Source organism: Pararge aegeria, chromosome 23 (genome assembly GCF_905163445.1).
Source record: "Pararge aegeria chromosome 23, ilParAegt1.1, whole genome shotgun sequence".
Classification (NCBI taxonomy): domain Eukaryota; kingdom Metazoa; phylum Arthropoda; class Insecta; order Lepidoptera; family Nymphalidae; genus Pararge; species Pararge aegeria.
The window spans coordinates 2,614,714-2,632,056 of record NC_053202.1 but is presented as its reverse complement, the minus strand read 5'-3'; the positions used below and the strand labels follow the sequence as shown (position 1 = coordinate 2,632,056).

General features: G+C 35.2%; 1 protein-coding gene across 3 annotated transcripts in view; it reads left to right on the top strand.

Annotated features, from left to right (window-relative positions):
- LOC120634127 (facilitated trehalose transporter Tret1) overlaps window positions 1-17,343 on the top strand; it is a 47,147-nt gene that overhangs the window by 10,737 nt on the left and 19,067 nt on the right. For 2 of the 3 annotated variants that reach the window (XM_039904522.1, XM_039904524.1), the window contains exon 2: window positions 5,140-5,297. In XM_039904522.1, the coding sequence (XP_039760456.1) occupies window positions 5,189-5,297 (109 nt within the window). In that variant the 5' untranslated portion in view covers window positions 5,140-5,188. Of the gene's footprint in view, window positions 1-5,139; window positions 5,298-6,456; window positions 6,555-17,343 lie in introns of those variants that run through there. The other variant, XM_039904525.1, reaches the window with a different exon arrangement.

Here is a 17,343-nt window from a genome sequence, read left to right as displayed (position 1 = left end):
CACGAGCTCTTTGCCATCCAAAGGGGCAATGCTGCCAGCATCTTAGGAACTGTGCCACGCTGCGGTGGTTTCGTTTTAGATTTTATTTAGTTTTACATAGTTTGATTTAGGTTATATTTATAAAACAAATGCGAAAGGTTAAATATATATATATATATATATATATATATATATATATATATATGTATATATATAGTACTCGTAATATAGGTATTACATCACTCACCTAATAGCTAGGTATTTATAGTGTTTTATGATTTCGCAGCGAGGCATCTGTTTGCTAACGCTTTACCTATATGTTAATATTCATTTTATGAGGCTTTATTACGTTTACAACTTTCATACTTAGTTACTATTGACATACCTACTATATTATCGGTGATAGTCCCATAACGCGTAACTAAAATAATTAAATAACTAAGTACGTTTTAATATTGGATAGAAGCAGGCGTTACTTGACGGAAGACCATGATATATAATGAAAATTAAGGTTAATTTGCTATACTCCCCGAAAAACAGGAGAATCTGTAAGGTGTTATTTATAATTTCTTCAATCCTTAAACTCCACGCCAAACAGATCTTCGGCCACGTTTTGCTCCGAGCATCCATCGAGATATTGACTTTATAATGAATAAGTGTTGAGTGACTTAAACAGATTCTCCTGCTTTTCGCGGAGTATAGCAAATTAAGCTTAATTTTAATAATACAAAAATTTTTAAATAACTAGTGGCCACTACAATCGTTTAAAAGCAGTAGGTTTTTAAAGTTACTGTATTTAAGGTCATTTACCCTAAAGTATCTATTAAAGGAGGGCAGAATTTCATATTAATCGTGACATGACATGACTATTTTATAACTAAACTCATATGTTTCTATCTTGCTACACTAGCGTTGTTTTTGTGGGGTTTTGAGTTTGTACGGGAGCTATCGTGATACTCTCGACCGTAACAGTAGGAAGATCTTCCTCCGAACGGGTGATCGTGCTCGGGGACCGAGGTCCGAACTTTCATTTTTGGAAGTTGTATATATAGGCATTTTTAGTGAACACTTCGCTAGCGCGATGTAGGATTTTAGTAGCGCCATCTAGTCATGTAATATGGAGACCGCCACAAGTTATAATTATATGTTACACGACGACGATATGTTACCAGCTAGTCACTTTTTCCCTTCCTTCCTTAAGTGACCTTCTCACATTGGTTAAGTCCGTAGTCCATCACGCTGGCCCAGTGCGGATTGGTGGACTTAACTTTGGAGTAATTATGGAGAACTCAGGTATGCAGGTTTCCTCACGATGTTTTCAAGCAGCAAGTGATATTTTAATTGCTTAAATCGCACATAACTTAAAAAAGTTAGAGGTGCGGGATTCGACCCAATATATATAATAAACACACGATGATACATAATAAAATAACTGTTGATAAATTTCATGTTGCTTCTACTATAAATGTACTCCTATTTTTAACCGACTTCATAAAAATGAGGAGGTTATCATTTAGAATGTAATTTTTTTTATGTTTGTTTCCTCACAACTTTCTCATTTATTAAGCGATCTGGAAAATTATTTTTATGTTTGAAACGGTATACTTCCCATGTGGTACCATTTTCATCGGGCTAAGATATATTCAATCGCGCGAAGAAATCGCGAGTTCTCAGGTAACAAAAATAAAAAAAAAATCCAAACGAATTGCTGGCCTCCTCCTTTTTTTGAAGTCGGTCAAAGTTATAGTAACTAGCAGTTATCAACAACTATTTATCTGTACTCTTTAGTTGTACACAACTAACAGTTAAACAAAAATTTAAACAAGCGGAATACAAAAAGCGATTTTTAGATAGTAACCGGGACACTCCCCTAGGAAAATCCTTAGGGAATTAAATATAATAATAAAAATAAAAAAAACTAACAACGCGTTGGTACTAAAACAGGCAAACCCTAAAAACTTTTTGCATGACTTGGGAATCGAACTCTGAACATCTAGATCCGTAGCCGAATATTACCACTAGACCAACGAGGCAGTACAAGATACCTAACAATGTGCTAACTAATTAAAAACTAAGTACCCACCTATTTAATTACTTATACTGAATTTGCATTAACGTCTAACAAGTACTATTTACGTAATGCGAGGAAAAAGCATTTGTATACTCATGGGAGAAATAAATGCGTTTCAAGTTGGCATTATCTGACGATAACTTTGCCTCTCTACTTAGAGCATGTCTAGGCATATTTATGCTACTTTTAACCCCCTTGAGTGGAAGGAATAAATAAAAGTCCAGCAGCAGGGTCAGTCAGGAGACAAATATAGGAATGATGGGTAATATTTCGTGCAAAAATAGGTGTCTACCTCACGACGCGAAGGTCGATTGGCGCAGTGGGCAGCGACCCTGCTTTCTGAGTCCAAGGCCGTGGGTTCGATTCCCACAACTTGAAAATGTTAGTGTGATGAACATGATAGTTTTTCAGTGTCTGGGTGTTTATATGTTTATTTTAAGTATTTATGACTGATGAATATTCGTACCCATAACACAAGCGTAAGCGTAGCTTGGGGCTAGATGGCGATGTGTGTATAGTAGTAGTGTATTTATTTATTTATAAAAAAAAAACACCCTTGGACATGCTATAACTTCCCAGGAACAAAAGTAACCTGTGTTACTCTTGGTCCTTTCAATTATCGCTATGCCAAAACTCAAGTAAATTGGTTCTGTTGTCAGGACTTGAACCAAGGACGAAATTTCGTGCTAAAATAAACATGTTCCTGCAAACCACCCTTGAAAATGCTAGAATTTCCCAGGAACAAAAGTAACCTGTGTTACTCTCGGTCCTTTCAATTGACGCTATGCCAAAATTCAAGTAAATTGGTTGTTTTATCAGGATTTGAATGAAGCTATTTATTTGATATTTTGTGCTAAAATAGGCATGTTCCTGCAAACCACCCTTGGAAATTTAACGTTTTCCGGAACCCAAAGGAGCATATGTAGGATATCATTATTATTGTTCAATTATTGCACACACAAAATCAAAGTAGAAAGGGAAACACAATATTTAAAAAAAAACTAGTTTATGTGTGCAAAGGCGTTCTTATCGCTAAAGCGATCTCTCCCAGACAACCTTTGGCGAAAGTACGAGTAGTTGTTATAAGGAACGACTTGGTGCAACAATAAAAATTTATACCTAAATAAAAATATTGCAAACGAAATTTCTAACTTTAAAGTGAATGAATGAATGAATATACTTTTATTGCACACCACAAAAAGTACATAGAACAAATAGAAAAGTATTACAAAACATTCATTTCATTACTAAAATATATTCATATAATTATTAAAAAAACAATGTTTGTAACTAAAGACAAATAAATAAATAAGTAACTACAATTATATATATATAATATACTAGCTGTTGGCCGCGACTTCGTCTGCGTTTGATTTTGATTTTATTGTATTCAGTATCGCTAAGCCTTAAATGAGTATAGTATAGTATATGAGTATATATATATAACATGTGACTGTCAATTAATTATAGACAAATAATTTGCAATAAAATAAAATTGCGACTATAATTAAAGATCTAAGCTATCCTATCTCTTATGTTGGACCAGACTGCTCACGGTGTGCCAATTTAATTTAAAATCGGTTAAGTAGTTTAGGAGTCCATCGCGGACAAACATCGTGACAGGAGATTTATATATATTAAGATAAAAATAATATTTACTTAAAAATAATATATTAGATTAAATATGAAACAAAATACATAAAATAAATAATTAACCTCAAACAAAAATAATAAAAAAATTAATAAAAGAGAAGAAGGGAGCAGTGAACTATCCCGGGTCATCAGTTGATTGAGACATAGAGTGATCTTTCACAAGTGCTCACTTTTGTTACAATCAATTGCCAAGATGTAATCGAATCCACGCGGACGTACTCGCGGACAATAACTATAAGCGAAGCAGATAATAAGCCCATCAAAGCCTATACCGGCCCACTGCTGGACTAAAGGCTCCCTAGCGGTGGGATTACCCATAATCACCACGCTGGGTTACGGGTTTGTGGTCGCAGTAGATATTCTTAGTAGCACAGAGATCTGCCTTCACTACGCGGCATAATACAGAGATAATCAACATTTTCCGCCTTTATATTTACCTCAACTGATTAACATATGAATTCGATATTAAATCTTTTATTTATATCTTAAGCAGGTATGTCGTTTTATTAATGAAATGGTCGTTACCGATTGGTATATAATACATATGTGATATTAAAACTATTCATTAAATATGTATTAATATACATTAATGTATATTAAAGAAATGTATGTATATTTAACACTTAGATTTGTGCACAAACCCGTTCCTTCGTTTTTCCTAACGTTCTGTCTAGTGTCATTACAATAATCAATTATAGACGTGCTGCTTTAGTGATTAGACCGCCTCTGCACGCTCAATTTTCTACTCTAAGTTTACGATGTATAAAATTTGTGTGTGCAATAAAGATTTCACACAAACAAACAAACAAATGCAAGTTTTTAGAAAAAAGATATTTAAATGGTACTACGTATAATATCCTAGCGGTGATAATTAAGTGGATAGGACTTCGGCTTTTCTTTCCGGAGGCCGAGTTCGGAGCCCAGCACGCACCTTTAACTTTTCTAAGTTATGGGCGTTTTTAGACTATTAATTTATTTTGTTTCATATTTAATCTATTATATTATTTTTAAGTGAATATCATTTTTATATATTATATAAATAATTGTAGTTACTTATTTATTTATTTGCCTTTGACAGTGTACATTATTCTACTAGGCAAGCGCTTTCATTTAATACCGAGGGAGCTGTGGGAAAAATTGCGCGATTTTGTAGTGGCGCCCATTTTGGATTTCAAATGTTTCATTGTGCATAGTATTCTTCTAGTCAAGACCTTTCATATGATATCAATGTTGGGGGAGTTGTGAGAAACTCACTGCCGACTTATTCAGCTTTCGAACAAAGAAAACTAAAAAAAACCGGTCCAGCCGTTCGGAAAATACGATGTCACAGACAGACACACAGACATGTCGAACTTATAGCACCCCGTCGTTTTTGCGTCGTAGGTTAAAAATGAAAAGAAAAAAACTCAAACTAAAAATAATCTAATCTGTTACAGATTTGGGAGCACCGCGCGTGCCAAACACGACGTCGCGTTGCCGTCACGAATGGCAGATACCCGTAGGAGCTACACGTACGATCCGGTGGGTGCTGGCGATCAGCCTTACAGGATGGAGTCTGGACAGCTGTGGAGGCAGTACCTTATTGGAGCCATCGGTAAGTTCACTGACTGTTAACGAAACGTTTTTTATCCACGTTTCTGATACGTGCCGCTAAGATGTGGAACGCCCTCCCGGCAACTGTGTTTCCTGCCACGTATAATTTGAGTACCTTCAAGGCTAGAGTGAATAGGCTTTTTCTAGGCAAGCGTGCTCCAACCTAGACCTCATCATTGCTTTCTAACGGGCATGATTGTCGTCAAGCGCTGGCCTATCGTCAATAAAAAAAAAAAAAAAGACTATCTTTCTCACTTTTCACTGACTAAGTTGTTTATTCTCGCGTACGGAATTTTTGTCTACCACGCGCTGCGAATGAATTTACTCCTGAATTCTAGCAGTATTTATGGAGTCCTCACGACATCGACGACGACGACGGATGTCTAAAATGGGCAACAAAATATTCATCATCATCGTGATAATAAAACCGTTACCGGCCCACTACGGGCCACGGGTCTCCTCACAGAAGAAAAACAGTATTTGTGGAGTTCATGGTATAGACGTCGACGACGATGAACTTTTAATATAGGCAACGAAGATTGAGGGTTGGCCCACAACGCTGGCCAAGTATAGACTTCACACGCCGTTGAGAACTAAAATTATGGAGAACATGCAGGTCACGATGTTTTCCTTCACCGTTTAAGTAAAAGACGCCCATAACTCCGAAAAGTTATAGGTGCGTTCCGTGCACCGAACAACTAATTTAGGAAAATAAATGCGACCTTACCACAAAGAAAATTAAGCTTAATTTGCTGTACTCCGCAAAAAGCAGAGTCTGTATACCTAGTGTAGAAATAATAAAAATTTCCTCAATCTTTATATTCCACACTAAACAGATCTTCGGCAACGTACCCTCTACGCACGTTTCGCTCCTAAACCGGAGCATCCTCAGGAAATTTTGACTTTATAATCTAATAGCAAATTAAGCTTAATTTTCATAATATATCACCGAATTTCGCGAAGTAACGCCTGCTTCTATCCAGTATATGCGACATTACCGTTAAATTTAGCAAAGACCAGTAGTGAACGTCCATCGTGTGATACGGTGATAATGATGTTTTATTTCGGTATCGTTGCGTTCACGTGCAAACGTTACACGTGCGTTAGTGACGTAGCGACGCTACGCTCCGTCACAAATAGCCGTTACCAGAAGCTATACGTATGTGATAATCGCTGCCGGTTCAGTCGCGAGTCGGCGATCAGCCTTACAGGATGGAGGCCGGAAAACTATACAGACAGTACCTAGTCGGGGCAGCCGGTATGTAGGGAATTTAATTTTATGACTTAAATACTTAGTTTTAAACTAAAATTGAGAGTTTTTTCCCCCCAAAAGTTATACAAAAACTCGCTGCTGTACAATAAGTAAATCAAAGCGGAAAGCGACATTTGTTTATGTTACGACTTATAATTTAGAGTCTTGTTGTCAAAATTTAGGCAACTGGATACAGGATGGTAAAGCAACGTGTAAACTAAGCTAAATAGTGTATCACTAAAACAGTGTGCTGAATAAAAAGTGAATCGAAGCGGAATTATGAAGAAAATGTTGTGCTTCTACATTTATTTATGATCCGATGTGAAACTGAATTTCTTTTTTGTCCAAAATAAAGCCATATGGATAGGATAGGAAAGTGGCTAGAATACAAAGTTTTGTGCGTGAACTAATTATGTGCCTAAGTTAAATAATGTGTGACTAACGTGAAAAAAGCTCTGTGGTAAATGAAAAGTGAAAAAAGGGAAATAAAAAAAAAATGTTCGCTTCTACGTTTATTTATGCTACGGCGTTTGAATTTAGAATTTTTATTTATAAATTTTTATGTTTAATTATATTTGTTTGTCCTTCCTTCACGCCCGAACTAAGCAATGAATCACCTTAATTTTTGGCGTAGAGTTCATAAAAGGAGGGAGAGTAACAAGGGTCACTTTTTATTCCACGATAACAAACGGTTCCCACGGGATTTGTAAAAAAAAACCGTTATAAATGCGGACAAAGAACTTGGGAAACGGAAAGTATTTACTAAAATTTACTAAAGCCATAAACTACATAAAGTCATACCATACCCATACGCCTCTACATCTAAAACTATTGAAGATAAAGGAAGGAAAAAGCAATAAGTTAATAACATTACTGAATTAATATTGTTATTTAGTCATGAACCGAAATTGAATTTCAATATACCTACGTCAAACATGTGTGGTTTAACGAAACACTGTATTATTTGTGATCGTTTATTCCGACCTTTACAGTTTAAATTAAAACATGTGTACTGTACACTAACCTCTGTTTCTATTAGGTATATTTGAAGTAGGTGTAAATTAAAATAGTATATTTCTTACACGTACTGTCACTTTTCGATGGCCGAGTTCGAATCCCAGCACTCACCTCAAGTTATAAGCTACACACACATAACTTAGTTAGCAATTAAGATTTTAGTTACTTTAACGATGTAGGAAAACATCGTGAGGAAACCTGCATGTCTGAGTGTTTTCCATAATGTTCTCAAAGGCGTGTGGAGTCCACCAATCCGCACTGGGCCAGCATGGTGGACGACGACCTAAACCCTTCTAATTGTGGGACGAGACCCGTGCCCTGCAGCGGGTCGGCGATGGGCTAATGAAGATTATAAATGTTACATTTCTTCTTCACATCCCATCTCTTTTTCTTCATTTATGTTACATCTGTATATTATAAATATTTATGTGTATTATATTCATAAAAATATTCAACAGCTATCTTAGTAGTAAGAAAGAAAATACATTAATTCATGTTAAGTGTTACAAACAGTAACATCTTGTAGTAATATAGTAACAATGTCTGTGTGTAACACTAGACAGAAAGAGTGTACAGCTCAGCATTTGCCATGCATTTTAGGCACATGCATACCGCTGATTTTCAGCTGAAACCCGAGTGACGATAGTGCTACAAACAATATTTTTTTATTTTATTTTAACTCTTTATTTGTACACCAAAAAACAATAGTAATACAAAGACAGAAGTAGAATAAAAAAGGTGCCCTTATCGCTTAGTAGCTATATCTATATCCAGGCAACCTTAAAATAGAACCTTATAATAGAAATGGCGATAAACTAAACTCTTAAGTCTTTATTCAAATGGACTAAAAAAAGCACTGTTCATGCGCAGATATATCTTCAGAGGTTCGGCCTCACATGAGGCGCCCTCAGGCCGACGATCCCTTTGCTTCTTCGAGCCCTACGGCTCAAACTCGTCCTGGCAGAGCGCCATTCTGAGGCACGCCAACAAGCCCGCGTTACGCTGTTAAAATCATTAAGGTTAATCAGCTACACAAAATCCACAAAAAAAAAAAAATGGGAGTGAAATTTCAAAAAAATAGTCGCCATCTAGACCCATAAGCGCAGTTTGTGTTATGGGTATTATAGATTAGATGATTGATTGATTAAGAATATAATATACATAAATACTTACTTCTAATATAAAGATAAACACCCAGCGGCAGACACTGAAAAACATTCATGTTCATCACACAAAAAAAATCCAGTTGTGGGAATCGAATCCACAGCCTTTGACTCCGAAACCATTGTCGCTGCCCATTGCGCCAATCGGCCGTGGAAACAGTCAGAGAATTTTCGAAATCTGTCCACAGTTGAAGGACAAATCAATTAGCAAACAAGTATATATAAAATGGAACCTTCTCTTTTCTAAAGTCGGTTAAAATACGTTAAAATCCTAATTCATATTAAAAAACAGTAATTTAAAGAGTTGTTCTTATTTATCAGTGTTGTTTTTTCACTGTGGGTGAACAGGCTATTCGAACATAAACAAAACATATATAATATATATTGATTAGAACCTTCTCCTTTTATTTAATTCGGATAAAACAATAAGAGTTGAAGGAAAAATCAATTAGCAAAACAATATAAACAAAACACATATAAAATGGAACCTTCTCTTTTCTAAACTCGGTTAAAACAGTTTATAATCCTAATTCATATTAAAAACGGGAGTTTTGAGGTTTGTTCTTATTTATCTGTGGTGTTTATTCACTGTTTGTAAAAAGGTTATTCGGACATAAAAAAATATACATTTTGGAATTGGAACCGTCTTATATTTTTTTGGGTCGGTTAAAATGGATTAAAATCGTAGTTTAAATTATAAAAAGGGATTGTGTGCTTGAATAAACCATTTGATTTTTGCCATTCATATGGTCTCTGCCTTTTGTATGGTCTCTGAGAAAGGAAATAAATAATACGATTTGTAAGACTGAATAGACGATAGAGATGCTTCATTCATACAATTACGCTGAACGGCTTTTGTATGATCCGCCTAAATAGCTTGCCATCTGTGAAGTATGAAATTCTATTATTATTCTCGCTATGAATTGACTGTATAAGCCGCTTAAACGGAACTTCTATAGCCTACTGCAGCACGGCTAGCATTTTCTTCATTTTATATCATCTGTATACCCTGTGCATACCCTCTATTCACGCCACTGACTGCATGCAATAATGGCTGAATGAGGATTCTGCATGTTCTTGATTCGGTGGTTTTACCTATAATCACCACACCGCTGGGCATATGGTAGTAGTAGCACAGAGAACTCTGCTGCCCATTCTCAGTTACATTCCCTTTGTCGCGTCGTACGACACACGCGGAAAGGCGAGGGGTGGTGAGAACTGTATTCTGATTTGCCGTCACACACGGCAACCCCTATATTCTTCTTCTTAGTCGTGCACTCTTGGCAGATTGGTCGTGGCTGCTGAGATGAATTTCATGGCGCTAGGCATCATTGGATTGCACGGCTTCCCGCGCGAGTCTTCTCCACTTTTGGCGGTTGGTAGCGTGTCGAAAACATTCTACCACAGTTGTCTCGGTCAGCGATTTCACCGTATCTATCCAACGAGTAGGTGACCGCCCTCTTGCCCCCTATATTATTAGGATATTATTTCCACTTGCATGCCAATGCTCGGAGAGTTGATGAAGCTGCCTCCCGCCCACGCTCGCCTTTTCCCAATTGGGTTTCATCTTATCATTAGCGTACATCGCAAATTATGTTAAAAATATCTTATCAGAGAATAAAATAATGATAAGTGAAATCTTAAGAATTATAATCTTTATTAAGTTAGGTATCTATTGATGTAACTCAAAATAGTTATGTCATTGTATTTTTTTTTTAAGCTTGACGACAATCATGCCGTTAAAACAATAATACTACGACAATACACACATCGTCATCTAGCGCCATAGTAAGCGTAGCTTGTGTGATGGGTACTAAGATGACTGATGAATATTTTAATGAATAATATAAATACTTATAATATACATATAAACACCCAGACTTACTTAGAAAAATATTCATGTTCATCATACAAACATTCTCCAGTTGAGGGAATCGATCCCAAAGCCATGGACTCAAAAAGCAGGGTCGCTGCCCACTGCGCCAATCGGCCGTCTAATAAAATTGTAAAAAATTCAAAAATGTTGGAAAATAAAAATTTGCAAAAATTCTTGCAGACTTCTTCTCGTTAGAATCTGCCTTCCAAACCGGTGCAGGTTTGTAGAGTCACTACAAACAGACTGACTTGACGTTTCAAAAGTGCTCATAGGATAAGCCTACTTTAAAATAAATGAATGTTCAATTTGAATTATTTGTTAAAAAATCATCAGAGTGATGGGGCACTCAATTTCGTGGTACTGAAAATTTCTTAAAAGAAATACCGGGCTATTTTGGAACCTAGAATATACATACGAATATATATAGATACGCGGTTTCATTTGCGTTTTTATGGGTTTTCATAAATACCGTCAGAATCGGACGTATAATACATAAGTACATATAAATATAATGCAACTCCATTCCTAATTTCAGTTTAATCCATTCAGTAGTTCTTGCGTGAAACTGAAACAAACATTCATTCATCCATCCGTACAAACTTTCGTATTTATAATATGATTTTCTGGGTTACAAATGCCACGGGAAACCTGAAATTTCTAGAAAGCCGTGGTCACCATTTAGTAATAAAATATGGCCGTACGTGCGATCTATATTTATTGTTATTATTGCTTTTGTAGATAGGATAATCATTTTATTACCGCGATATCTATAGTTTATATTATTCTTGCACGGAGCATATGCATTCGTGACTTGGTAACAGTGTGACCAATGACACAGGGTATGGTATAAAATGAAGAAAATCTGCAGTACGAGTTATAAAAAACTTAAGGAGAAGCGTTGTAAGAGTTATAAAAAGCCTACCCTTAAGTATTTATAACTGGTACTGGAGATTTTCTTAATTTTTCATCATCTGCATACCCTCTGCATAACCTCTATGCACGCCACTGAGTGTGACTATGTATAAATCAACAAACAAGGTCAATTTCTGGCAAAGAATTACGGTCGTTTGCAATAAGCTATCCTAGTTTACGGATAGAAAGCTATCTCCGATATTAAGATAGACCATATCAATCCATAGTTAGCGTTTTACTATTTTGGATAAGTTTTATCTATCTGTTTCAAATAAAGATATCTTTTTCTCTCACAAATATCTTGAACCGTTTCGTTCTATGATAACCAAAACACACATAACGCTCATTATTTATCATATTTTTAACTTTTAAAAATATGATTAATAATGGAAGTTGTGTTAGTTACACCATTTATAACTCAAGAATGGCTGGACCAATTTTTATGATATTTGATTTTTTGGATTTCTCTTAGTCCGGAATAGGATAATAAGTATTAAAATATAACATTCATCAAAAAAAAAAAGATCCGCGGTACGAAGTTCGCCGGGACTACTAGTTTCTAATATAATTATAACACTTGTACCTATACCTGAAATACACACAATCTCCGGATCGCTACCTTTCGTCCCGTTAACGGTTGAGACAACTGGTGTTGCTGAACTAAGGTTTTCATCCGGGAGATTGGGCCCCGTTTACAAGTTGCGTTCTTTTATACCAACCCTGTTGAAAATAAAAGACCGCCACACGCATAGAACCTACGTTAAGCGACACGTACCTAATAAAATGGCAAGAGTCACTTGATTTTAATTTTGCATGTGCCGTGTGCTTTATCAGATTTCTTTCAGTAAAACCTATGGCAGTGTTTTACTCAAAAACTATTACCGTTTCGGTTTCACAGATAAGTTTCAGAGACAGTGAATAATGTACTTCCAAAGCACGTGAAGTAATATTTCGTTTTTCATTTACACGTTTTATAGTTTTTAAACCTAACCGAAAGCACAGAGCATTGTCTATGGACAAGCGTCCGTAAAAAGCGGACTGTTCTGTGTTCATGGTCAGTATCATATTCCTCCCGGCAAAGCATTTTCAAAGCGAAGCCGCGGGTAAAAGCTAGTACAGTAATAAACTGATCAAAAATAAATACATAGTTATCTACATTCGTGATGTTCGACCTCTATTAACATAATATAATTATAAACTTTGCCACAGATAATATACAAGTTATAAAATCACACGACGATAAGAATTATTCGCCGCTAAGACCCAAAGAGTAAATGTATATACACTTATGCCAAGACTTCATTGATGGAAATTGTTATATGAATTTTAAAAATGTATAAAAAAATATTAATCTAACACTCAAGTAATCATTGACAGCATTTCTGTTATCAAATGTGTATCAGATAAAAGTTATTAAAATGCAAAAGGGGACATCGATTTATCAATCAAAACATTTTATAGATAAAACAAGCATGTGTTTTTTTCTCCTTTACAAACGTATACAATCCAATAACTTTAGGGGTTATGATTAAAATAATGACAGTTGAAATAACAAACAGAAAGACAACTGAATGTTTATATAACAGTACCGTTTTTACTGAATTCGAAATAACGAGGAAGTAACATTATCATATAAACCCTTTACTTTCGGGGGGGGGGGGGGGGGGCACCGCACGCACCGTTAACATTTCTAGGTTATGTGCGTTTTAAGTAATTAAATATAACTTCAACGGTGAAGGAAAACACCGTGAGGAAACCTCCATAACGATCTCAAAGGCGTGTGTAATCTACCAATCCAATGGCCCGGGTCACCTCCCAGAATGCGATAGGTTTACCTAGATCGATAGCCTAGTGGTTAGAGCTTCGAGCTTAGAAGCGAGTTCGATCCCCGGCACGCACCTCTAACTTTTCGGAGTTATGTGCGTTCTTAACTTAAGAAATTTAATGTATCATTTGATTTAACGGAGAAGCAAAACACCGTGAGGAAACCTGCTTGCCTGAGAGTTCTCAATAACGTTATCAAAAGTGTGTTAAGTCTACCCGTCTGCACTTAGCCGGTGTGGTGGGCTTAACTCTCCTCAGTTTAAGAGAAGACGATCGACCCAGTTTGCCGGTATTGGTATATATATATATATATATATATACAATATATATATAATCGCCAACCGGCCTATAACCGGCCAATATATATATATATATATATATATAGGCCGGTTAGTAATAATGATTATGACGCCGATTTATTTACGTAAGCTAAACGTTTCCTTCAACTTAAAATAGTGTAAGTTACATCTTTACCAAATAAATACAAGCGCGCCACTACAGTCCAAATTTTTTCTTACTTGTCTCATTTCTTTTAAGTGAAAGCTATGCTTAAATTATATCGAGTGTGTGTGTTAAAAACGAGTGTGATAAAATAAATCATAATAAAAAAAAACTTTGTTTATCACCGACCTAATATCAAAGTGTATATATGTAAATATATATATCAGTGTTGTTTATGTATTAAAATTTATATAAATCTTACACTAAAAAGTGACGAAAAGATTGTTTACTTTATAACGCAGGTACCTAAGAAAAACTAGACTACGTATAGCTATGGCTACTACGCAGAACTTGTTCAAAACCTACTGATGTCGATTGATTTTCTTTAGAAATAGTATTAATTATTCGATGAATCTATAAACAAAAAAAAAACCAAAATCCAGAAATTACGAAAGTTTTAAGTCATCTTTTTTAAATTGTATTGATAAAGGTTAGGAACCCCGAATCAAAAATAACATAATCCAAAGCTTTAGCCATAGCCAAGTCACTCATTTTTATAGTATTTTACCATTGCATCGCGTACGTGCCCTAACAGTCAAGCTATCATTTAATTATACAGTTTCGACTTATACGCCATTATCTCACGTTGCGAGATAACCGACCTACGTCTATCTAATCTAAATATCTAGATATCTAGATATATATCTAAATACGCCTGTGCACGTTTTCGCACGTGTCGAATTCATTATTGCTTATCAAAAGATATTTTACGATTAAATAGCTGTTTCCTTTTTTAAATCCCAAGGGATAAAAATTTCAAATACTTACCAATGCAAAATTACGCCAAGATCGGTTTTATGCCGTTGGGACCGAACACCCAACTACTAAGGGGGCGTTCATAAAATACGTGACATTTTTAAAGGGGGGAGGGGGTCGAGTCAAATATCATTTAATCTTACGTTGGAGGGAGGGCGGGTCTCTCCAAATATCACGCAATTTTTTCTGATTGAAACACAAAAGAAATAATACTATTTTGGTCCATTTCATCTAGATTCTACATGCTTCAGATTTAATTTAAATGCATTCGTAATACGATTAAGATCATTCACTAATTCGTTCGAGAGAAAATAATTTCATTCATTATTCGACGTTAATATATGTACAGACTGTCAAACCACCATATTTGTTTTATACCATTTGTTTTTTTTCTTAACATTCCGATGCGTTTACGTAAGAAAGACACTTTTTGGAAAATCTCAAGTAAGATTGGGGGCTGGGGGAGGGGGTTGAATAAACTTTCACGATATCTCACCAGGGGGGGGGAGGGAGGAACAGAAAATTTTAAAAAACACCTCACGTAATTTATGGACGCCCCTAAGCCATTCCGCATATCACAATTACATTTTACAACGTCTAATAAACATTATGTAGGTACTTTGCTTACATAATATGCAGTAGGAAATTTTGTGTCAATATTCGTATCGCTAAATATACTTATCAATTCACATAGCGTTTCCTGCTTTTGTCAAAGCATCAAATGATTTATTGCCGTAACGTATTGATATTACAACAATAATAGAAACTTAATAACTGATAAGTGTATTTGCATACTTAATAATAATATCTGGAGAATAATATTTCATTATAGTTTCATTTCTATTTGAACTAAACTGTTAGGGCCACAGAATTAAGAAAATTTTGATCTCCGACAATATTCATCAGATCTTTATTAAAATTAGACAATACATGCTTGGTTGTACAGACTGTCAAATAAAAAAAGAATGATTAAAATCGGTGCAAATTTAACGGAGATATGAACTAAAATTTATATAAAATTTCATCCCATATCCCGGAGGAAACTTGTTGTTTATCGGGATAAAAAGTATCCTATATGTTGACCCGGGATATCAGCTACCACTGTACCAAATTGTATTTAAATCCGTTCAGTAGTTTTGACGTGATGCCCGGCCAGACAGACAGACAGATTTTTCTGTTATTTTGACAGAATGACAAAAATAAAAGAAAAATCTGTTTTGGACTCAGTATCGATTATAATGCTTCCCCGGTCAAAATTTTTAAAATACATATATTAAATGTACAGAAATCTTCCAGTTACAGTTTTATTATAAGTATAGATATAAAAAAAATTAAAATCTTACATAGATTAGATCTACGAAAAAAATATACATTATTAAGAGTACGCTATCCTTTTTCTAGACCGTAGGAAAAAATACGGCAGTTTTTAAAAAGCTAACAAATACATTATTATTATATTCATAACCAATGTAAAATGTTAATAATGTAATATATGCGGCGTCAAGTCGCTAAAATTAAATGTCAAATGGAATTATTATCAAAATACTAGTTTTTAATCATTTCATTGAATTAATGCGTAAATATATTATTTTTTATCCAAGAAAATAATCTCTCATAGTATGATAATAAAAAAAACTCACTTTCGGAGTCGAAACACTTATTAACTAGGCAATTATGTAGTCTTCTATATCTCAAAAGACATAAATAACAAATTTTGAATTTTGAATTTTTGCTGTAAAATGCAGTTCTTGATACGGGAAATGCGAATCTGTTTAGATGCCTTTTTGGATAACTGGTATCGGTTTTCTTTGTATATAAACCTCCTCAAGTATAAGTATGACGACCTCCCTAGCGTAACGGTGAGCACTGTGAATGTAAGGTCCCGGATTCAATTCCCGGCAAGGGGAAATTTGGGAATTTATTATTTCTGAATTTCCTCTGGTCTGGTGGAAGGCCTTGGCCGTGGCTAGTAACCACCCTGCTGGCAAAGACGTGCGATGTAGTGTAGAGACCGATTAGAGGGTATGACTACCATACTTCCTAACGGGTTAGCCCGCTACCATCTTACACTGCATCATCACTTGCCATCAGTTGAGATTGCACCAGAGGGCTAACCTGCAGTGGAATTAGAAAAAAAAAACTATGGACAATTATTTTCGTCCGGGGAAGTACCTACCGCCATACTTATTTCTTTCCTTCCTTATAAAAGACTATAGAAAAATAAAACTAGTTTCTACATAGGTTAATTTCACATCCTGTCTTAAAAGATAGATAACCGCAAGCAAGAATAAATTAAAATATATAAATAAATATACTACGACAATACACACATCGCCATCTAGCCCCAAAGTAAGCGTAGCTTGTGTTATGGGTACTAACATAACTGATGAATACTTTATGAGTAATACACATAAGTATTTATTATATACAGATAAACATTAATGTTCAACACACAAACAATTTTCAGTTTTAGGAATCGAACCCACAGCATTGGACTCAGAAAGCTGCTGCCCACTGGGCCAGTCATCCGTAAAAATAAAACAAGTCTACTTAGTCTATGATGAACATGTTTTTTTCATATCCTGTCTTATTTAAGATAGATGGATAAGACATTAAATATTATGGTAACAGCACGCTTCGTTACTGAACAATGGAGCAATAAATATATAATTAGTTTGTCACTGCGATTCATTTTTAATGGAGCCATTTTATTAAGTCATGTAAAGTCTATCATTTATGACTTGTC